Source organism: Solanum stenotomum, chromosome 2 (assembly GCF_019186545.1).
Source record: "Solanum stenotomum isolate F172 chromosome 2, ASM1918654v1, whole genome shotgun sequence".
NCBI classification, from domain to species: Eukaryota; Viridiplantae; Streptophyta; class Magnoliopsida; order Solanales; family Solanaceae; genus Solanum; species Solanum stenotomum.
The window spans coordinates 43,484,965-43,494,264 of NC_064283.1; the positions used below are offsets into that span (position 1 = coordinate 43,484,965).

At 37.2% G+C, this 9,300-nt stretch overlaps 1 protein-coding gene across 1 annotated transcript; it reads right to left on the minus strand.

Moving 5' to 3' along the window:
* Nucleotides 1-6,759: 6,759 nt before the first annotated feature.
* On the minus strand, nucleotides 6,760-8,554 carry LOC125856004 (uncharacterized). Its single transcript, XM_049535616.1, has 3 exons — nucleotides 8,403-8,554; nucleotides 7,953-8,300; nucleotides 6,760-6,763 (listed from the first exon to the last, which is right to left on the minus strand). The coding sequence occupies exons 1-3, from the start codon at nucleotides 8,552-8,554 to the stop codon at nucleotides 6,760-6,762; spliced, it is 504 nt and encodes a 167-aa protein (XP_049391573.1).
* Nucleotides 8,555-9,300: the final 746 nt, after the last annotated feature.

The following is a 9,300-nucleotide window of genomic DNA, read 5'->3' on the forward strand; positions in this document are numbered from 1 at the left end:
TTAAATCATACGTGAGGAAACCTTTCACCGTCCATGATCTTTTATAATGGCTTTTAATCTTTGATTCAATTGGGTGAGAAAGCCTTTCAACCTAAGAATCCTTATTATGTGAGAAAACCTTTCACATCATGCTATTATGTATTTATGAGAATGTCCTTTCAGCAACAGAACAACAACATCATCATTGGTACTTTACTCTCAAAACACCCTTAAATCATTTGCATAGATTTCATAAAACAATGCATAAGTCCATAATTCACCTCTTAAGGTCAAAATCCACTTTCAATCATAAACTCTTAGAAAACATGGGTTAGATATGGGTTTCATCATATATACATGTAAAGCTTGAAATACATGCTTAATTTCGTAACAATCTTCATTCATAATCCAAACCCACATTATATCATCATAATTGGAAAATATGGGATCTACATGGGTTCATGGGGAGTCATCATAAAAACCATAGTATTTCATCCATTCATGCGTAAAAGATCATAATTCAATCATTTAAATCAACATTAAAGAGAACCCGTGATAATTGAAGAAAACCCTAACTCAATTGAGGAATTCTAATCTTTGGAATTGAGGAATTTGGGAACTCCATGGATGAAAGGAATCCATGGATGAAAACTATCATACCTTACTATCAAAGCCCAAAGAAATTGAAGATGCAAGATTGCTCTTCAACCCTAGTTTGAATCTCCTTCTTCTTCTTTGAGTTTCTAGAGAGAGAAATATTATGGAGAGGAAGATCTTTGATTTTCATTTGGGTTTTGGAAATAATGACTTGGATAGGTGAGTTTTGGGGTTAAAATGACTTATATAGGGGTCGCAGGCTTGGGCAAAACGACATAGCTTTGAGTTAAAATAATTGGGAAAAGACCCAATAACCCCTAACTTAAAAACTGCCGAATTGACTCACTGGAAGCTCACCATGGGTCGTCATGACCACCACGGCCCGTCAAACAGGTCGTGAAGAATTTTAGCCTGACAGTTCTTCATTATTTTGGACATAAATTTTTACTGCCAGATGAGAATGGGGAAAATTCGGTGGCCTTGGAAAGAGGACTCATAGACCTTTAATTTGCTAGGTCATAGACCACCTAATTCGGTTTGAGCTAAAAGATATGATCGTTTGAAATTGACCCTAAAATCTAAGTCTAATGAAAAGCCGTTTAGGTGAGACCCGACGAGCCGCGGTGCCTCTGTGGCCATGATCCAAAAGCTAGGCAACCCTCCCCTTAACCCCTAAAAACTAAGTCACCACCACAATCCTTCCCACGGTAAGTGATAGCCTTCAGGAGCGATGAAATGGCTCGTGTAGAGGGGACTGTTTTGGGTAGCCTTGGTATGGCTACTGCCTATCCCACCACGAACGACACCACGAGTCGTGGTCCTCACCACTGGTCGTGGTGGTGGTCATGGAAGGTGGGGCAGTGTCTATGGAAAGGTGGGCTGCCCTAGCCCTCTTCCTTGGCTCTAGCCCTCTCACTTGGCACTAGTTTAGTCTACTAGATTCCGATATGTTATATTAGGTGTGCACATCAGTGAAGTTTTGCGCATTAGAGGCAATATGATAAGTGGCTCCTGTAACAATCCAAGGAGCCTGTTGAGTTGGAGATGAAGCAACATAGTTTGCCCGGGCTTGTAGATGATTGTGTGATTGTGGTCTGCAAACCTTAGCAGAATGACTAGGGTGGACACACAACTGGCACTTTAGAGTGAGGTCATAAACCTACTGATGGTCATTGTTGCCAGCACGCCTTGACTGGTTGGTGTTGGGGGGATTTTCATTTGAACGCCTGTTAAAGGTGTTCCCTCGATGAGGATGCATGTTTATTTGCTGTGCAATAGCAACAGTAATGGGTGTTGAGAGTGGCTTCTTTGCTTCTTTATGCTTGATGAAAAGTTCATGATCAAGTCACTTCTCGTAAAGTTCTGGATAAGAGATAACATAATCTCTTGCACAAATATCAGCTAATATTTCACAGAATTTAGGTCCAAGTCGAGTGAGGATGTAACACCCCGACTTTTTTAAACGTCTAAATTAATTCGTACATTCGTGGAAAGACAAGAGGGTGAGTAATAAATTAAAAATGATGTGGTATGTCATATTTTAAGTGTTCAAGGGTTGTATCTCAAGTTTTGAAGTAAGGTAAGTCGCAAAATAAAAGTGGGCAAAAGTTATCGTAAGTTCCTTTTTAAAGATGTAACACCCCTCAAAATGAAGTAGGATAAAGTAGAGCCTCACATGGGTTTTATGCATTAATAACTTGTTAAAATAATGAAGAATAGCCTTTTTAGTCAGTTTAAGGAGTTTGGAAGTCAAATGTCAAGGGACGACCAAGACGTTCGGAAACTAGTATTTTACGTGTTGGTATGTTCTAGTATGTTGTTCATATTTTTATGTGTTGTTTGGAGTCTAAAATCAGTGGAGGTTACCCTAGTGTCTTAATAAATGTTTTTAGGGTCAAAACCTTTGGATACGAAGCCCGGGGGTCCACCCTAAGGGTCCCCGAGAAGGACCCCAACCTTGGCCAAACAAGCTGCCAAGGCAGCTTGAAGTTATGCTTGGAGGGAGCATGTCCACGTCGCGAACTAGCTCCACCAAGGGCCAAATGTTTGGTCCGCATCGCGGACTCTTCTGTCCTGAAATTTAATTTTTAGAAACTTGTGGGAACACCTCCGCTTCGCGGACTTGTTTCCCGACGAAATCTGTGAAAATAAAACTCAAGTTAGACTTGTCTAAAAAGGTCCAACTAAGTGAGGGGTAGTTTGGGTAATATGTGGGTTATTGTTTAAAGTGTTTTTAAGTATTTTAAAGGTATTTAAAGTTGTATATTGTATTTTAGAATTCATTCTTCCAAATCAAATCCCTTCTCTCCCCAAAAGTTCTCTCTAGAACTCCATTGGAGGCTAGGTCAAGTTAAAGCTAGGGTTGAAGGTTTCAAGTGTTTTCTTCTCAAATTTCGTGGGATTCATGAAGGTTAAGGTATGGGGATCCTTTATCCTTGATTCCTCTTCCATTCAAGGAGCCAAATCAAAGTGTTTTCAAAGTTCTCCCAAAAACCCTAATTTCAATTCTAGCATGGGTTCTTGCATGAAAACCTTTTAAATGATTTTTTATGTTGTTATTAATGATTATTGATGGTTTTAAGTAAGAAATCTTCATGAACCCATGTCTTCTCAAATTCTCTAAATTTGGTCTAAAGTGGGTCTATTCATTTTGAGTAATTGATGAAGGGTTTTTGAGTGGTTTGATGTGGGCTGTTCTTATATGATCTTAACTATGTTGAATTGTTGGAAATTGTTATTGAATTGTATAATGTGAGGTAGTAGCCTTGAATGGTCATAAATTGGGACTTAGGCTTTATGTTGGTTATTGGATATTGTTTAGCTTAGCTTGTATAGTTGAATGTTGTTATTATCAATGTTATTGTATTGTTAATTGTTGGAATATGAGGATGATGAAGATAGACATGGAAAGAGGGTAAGTTGACCTAACTTGATGAATAATGTATAAGTGGCACGTAATTGAGTATTGTGCCTTATGGCCTTGGAAAGGTGGTAAGATGGCTTGATCTCTTAATGTTGCTATAATTGCTTCTTAGGTAGGATCCACCTTTGGTGGAAGTGTTGCTGGTTGCTTTTGAATTATGATTGTGTCCATGAAGGGCATTATATGAGTATTGTTGTATTATTGTGTTCATATATATAAATGAAGCTATATGTAAAGTTCTATATGAAGCTGTATGTAAAGTTTTATGTGAAGCTATATGTGAAGATATGATGTGAATGAGTTTATGTGATCTTGAGATGATCCTATGTAAAGTGGATAGCATTGTGATTTAAAGTATGATTTCTCATTGATGTATATATGTGATGATGTTGGATTATGAAGTGTCCTCAAATGATAATGTTGTGACTTGATTAGTAGACTAAAGTGTCTCTTCTTGTTACTTAAAGTCTTGAATGCATGAATGTGTGAAGTGGGCTAGAACTAAGAAATGGTGCCCTTTCTATAAATACTAAAAGAGGAATTCTAGGTCCAGACTTGAATTGGCAGAACTAAGAAATGGTGCCCTTTCATAAGTCTAACTTTCCTAAGTAGATGTATAACCTTGAAGGATGGGCCTTAGGGCGATGTTCCCTTCTTGAGTGAAATAATAGACTTAGAGATGGATGGAGCCGGAACAGCATGCGAATCCTTATCTTAGAAAGTTAAATGAGCTATTCTTATGAACCTTGATTGGCTATGACTAAGAAATGGGGCCTTTCTTGGGAAGTGGTACTATGAGTTGGTTGAACTAGAAAAGGAACTCTCTCTAGTACATATGTGATAGAATATTCTATGGGAAACAAGGCTAACACCGAGTGGATGTGGTTAGGAAGGTGTCCTAGTTGAGTATGAGTTTAGGCACAATGAACTTCCTTGGACATCCCCCAAACCATGTGCCTACATGGGTTGCTTACTAGTTCTACCCTTGGTAAATAGAACAACCTCCACGGAGTAGGATAGACTCCGGATTCCATGCCTAGCTAGTATGGTCTATGTCAGTTATGTCTATTCCCATCATGTGGGATGTGCACTATAGTTATTGGATAGGTTCTACAATGTGTAGGTAGTAGTATGGGATGCTATCTACACATGACACGAGTAGGCTTTGAAGATACTAAAGTGAGTTCCCTAAGTCTAACGACTATTATGTGAAAGTCCCCTTATGTGCTTGAAGGTCTCCTAAGTGGTTTCTTAAAAAATGTGGGTCTATTGATGTTATGTTGTAAAGGAAATGTCCTTATCTAAGGTAATCTTGAGGAACACTTAAGTGTGCTTGACGAGGTCGTATGGGCGGTCACTTCTTGTCTCACTCAAGCGTGTCTTAAGGTTATATTAGGTAGAGGTCCTATGCTAATGAAATTGCATGTGTTCTTCTAAAGTTAAGCATGGATTGGAAATGGATATGTTGAGTATGTGTATGGTTGGCTATGGTCTTATATGCGAATGTTGACTTGTATTATATCTCTTATACTTGTGAAGTGAAGGTTTTATCAAAAATGATATGAAAGCATATATTCCTTGTAAATGTCTGTTGAAGCATGTTTTTGCATGGTTTCCATACTTAGTACTTAATTGTGCTAATCCCTTTCTTTCCCTTTTTGAATGAAGTGTAGGGATTGAGAGACAGTGACATGTCATGACTACTTTTTAAGTTTCTAAGTGTTGACGATGAAGACTTGATGTGTCCTCATAGATTCGAGGACAGCACCGTACATGTTCCTTTTGATGTATGCATATATTAATCAAAATACAAAACCTACTACTGATCTTCTAGAATGGTGGAGCAATCACGACAAGGGATTTCCAAAACATCAACCGGTTGCTCGAGATGTGTTAGCTATTCAAGCATCTTCAATAGCTTCGGAAGGTGCTTTTAGTGCAGCAAGATTTCAAATTGGAGATCATAGTTATTCATTAGCAGCAGATAGCTTTGAGATATCAGTACTATTTAGAGATTGGATTAATGGCGAGAGAAGGAGTTATGATCATCCAGCTTTACCGACCAAATTTGAAAATGATATTGATGAAATAATGCAAGATTTTAGTGACGACGACATTGATACATTGGAGGAACTATCTAATCAACCAATTCCAGATCATGTTACTAGAGAAATGTTAAATGATTTAAGAAAAGATTTCTTTGGTAGGATAACTATTAAATTTAAATGTCTATTAGTATGAGCATGATATTTTGAGGTCTAATTCAAACAAAATCCTTCCTAGAAGGTGGCTGTGTAGATTAGATCTTTTATTACTCTAATAATATTTTGTAAATCAAATTGTACTATTTAATTAATATTAATAAAACTATAGGCTATGCGCCTTAATTTTTTTTATTATTGTCTTCAACTTTTATAACTTATAAAATTTGAAATTTATACTTTTAAACTTTTAAAATTTGAAATTTAAACTTTTATAACTTTTAAATTTTGAAATTTCAATTTTTAAACTTTAAAAGTTTGAAAATTTGAAATTTATACTTTAAAAGTTTGAAATTTAAATTTTCAAACTTTTAAAGTGTGAACAAAACTTTTATACTTTTAAAGTTCAAAATTTAAATTTTTAAAGTGTGAAATTTAAACTTTTATAGTTTTAAAGTTTGAAATTTAAATTTTTAAACTTTTAAAGTGTGAAATTTAAACTTTTATACTACTAAAGTTTGAAAGTTTGCATTTTAAACTTTAAAAGTTTAAAAGTATAAATTTTTAACTTTAAAAATTATAAAAGTTATAATATTATTTGGTTAAAGTTCCTAATATTTTACTTGTAATAAGTAAATTCTTTTTTTAAAATGTAGTCGTTGGGACCCAGTTTTCGGTCCCGGTACGGTACCAGTCCGGGACAGATATACACATAATTTTCTGGAACTACTAGTTTCGATCCGTCCCGGTTTCAGTACGGTTCTGCCCCGTGGTACTCGGTTCCATTCCGGTTCGTCCCGATCCGGTAGTCCCGCTACCGATCCCATTACCAGCCATAGTGTTGTTATGTTTCCTTTGACGAATCATGTTTGGTTGAATAAATTAAAAATCGTTTACAAGTATATGAATTATATCTTTGTTGGGTGTAAGATGAACAAGTGAATATATGATTTCACAAATAGAATATATTCTTTAATTTTAATTTTTAGTGTTTTCGGTTAAAAAAAAAAAGAAAAACTTTCTCAGTTAACTATGGACAGTCAAATAATTATGTTTGATTTATCTACACAATTAATCAAAAAGTCAAATATGACAGCCAATAACAAGAACGTCATCTATTATGTTATAACTTATAAAAAAATTAATATACAAAAAGTAGTTCTAAAAGATAAAATGTAGTTATTCTCTTCACATGTTCTTATGATATCTAAACAGTTTAACGTGGAATACACATGCACAACACATATGGTTAGATGACAAGAAAAATACACAATAAATATCATTTATAAGGTAATATTAGTGCGATACGACTAATTACATGATTGAACCTCATCAAATTGAAATAAATATATATATAATATTGCATTTAACTAATAAATCCATAAATGTCGCCGGGGCGTTCATCAACCCAAATGACATAACCACAAATTCATAGTGACCATACCGGGTCCTAAAGGCCGTCTTGGGAATATCAACCCTTCTCACCCTCAATTGGTGATAACCTGAACGAAGGTCAATTTTGGAAAAATAGCTAGCCCCTTGAAGTTGGTCAAACAAATCATCAATTCTAGAAAATGGATATTATCCTTAATGGTCACTTTATTCAATTGACGATACTCGATGCACATTCTAAGAGACCCATCCTTCTTTCTAACAAACAACACGGGAGCACCCCATGGAAAGATGTTCGGTCAGATAAAACCCTTATCTAGCAAATCTTTTAATTGCTCTTTTAACTCCGTCAGAGCCATTCTATAAGGAGGAATGGAGATTGGTTGCATATCCGGTAAAAGGTCAATGCCAAAATCTATTTCCCGCTCGGGAGGAATACTGGGCAAATCATCGAGGAAACTTTCGGAAACTCATTCACTAACGGAACCGACTCTAGAGAAGGGGTTTTGGACTCAACAGCCATCACCCTAACAAGATGGTAAATACACCCTTTGGAGACCGTTTTCCTAGCTTTAACACGAGAAACAAATTGACCTCTAGGTATTGAATTTCCCCCCTTCCACTCCAAGATAGGCTCATTTAGAAATTGTAATTTAACCACCCGAGTCCTACAACCGATAGAGGCGTAACATGCATGCAACCAATCCATACCAAAAACCACATCAAAGTCTAACATGTCTAACTCCACCAAATCCACCAAAGTAACTCTATGGGACAAGGAAATGGGACAACTTCTATAAACTCTTTTAGCCACCACCGAGTCACCAACCGGGGTAGAGACCAAAAAAGGTTCTACTAACACATCAGGGAATATTTCAAACTTCATGGCCACAAAAGGTGTCACAAAGGACAAATTAGCACCGGGGTCTAACAAGGCATACACATCAATGCAAAAGACTTTTAACATATCGGTTACAACATCCGGGGAGCTCTCTTGGTCACCTCGGGATTGAAGAGCATAGGAGCGGTTTTGCTTTTGAGCATTGGAGTTTGAACCGCTTGGAGGAGCTTGTTTATATTCCCTTCCCTTAACCTTGAGCATTGGATAATCTCTCATGTTGTGGCCAACCTTCCCACAACTAAAACACCCATCTGTACCAACAAGACACTTGCCATCATGCTTTCTTCCACATTTTGCACAATTAGGCCTAGCAACATAAGAACGACTACTATTACCTCCTTGAGGTTTAGGGTTGGAAACCCTATCCTTGTTGACCCTTAGAGCACTAGAGGAGCCTTTATTGGAGAACCTTTGTCTGAACCTTGGTCGACCTTGTCCATCAGACCTAGCATTGGAGAAGTTCCCGTCACCGGTTTTATCTCTTTTCACCTCTCTATTCTTTTTCTTGAGTTTTGACTCCTCAATTTGTTGAGCATACACCAGAAGCTTTGACATATCCATGTCATGAAGGAGAATTGCCGTTCGGCATTATTCTTGAACCAAGTTGGACACACCCGTCAAAAATCTACTCATCTCATCCCTCGAATCGACCACCATAGATGGAGCATACTGGGATAGTTGGGTAAATTTCAAGGCATACTCCTTGACACTCATGCTACGTTGCCTAAGATTAATGAATTCTTCCACCTTAGCTTTCCTCAATTCTAGGGGAAAGAATCTATCAAGAAATGCCAATTTGAATATTTCCCATTCAACCGGCCCGCTCCTACGGATCTTCCCCTCTTCCATAGATCATACCATACTTGAGAAACATCCTTTAGTTGGTAGGCGGCTAACTCTACCTTCTCTTGCGAAGACACTCCCATAATAGCAAGAACTTTATAAACTTCATTGATAAACCTTTGGGGATCCTCTTCCAATTTAGAGCCATGAAATTCTGGAGGGTTCATTCTAGCAAAATCCCTAACCCTATAAGCAGCCGAATTCACATTAGGATTCACCGGAGCTACAACTTCTCTATTGTCTTGAGCCGTCACGACTTGAGCCAACATTTGGATGGTAGACTAAACTCCGCATGAGTCACATTCTCAACCACGAGATCAACCAGAGCTTGTTAACTTAAGGAGATTTATTACCTTGAGGAGCTTTCTCATTCACATTGACACCCTCCATTCTTCTAGTGTTAGCCATTCGTGTGTTCATATCCTGAAGACACAAGAGAATGATTAGAAGAGGGACTTTATAGA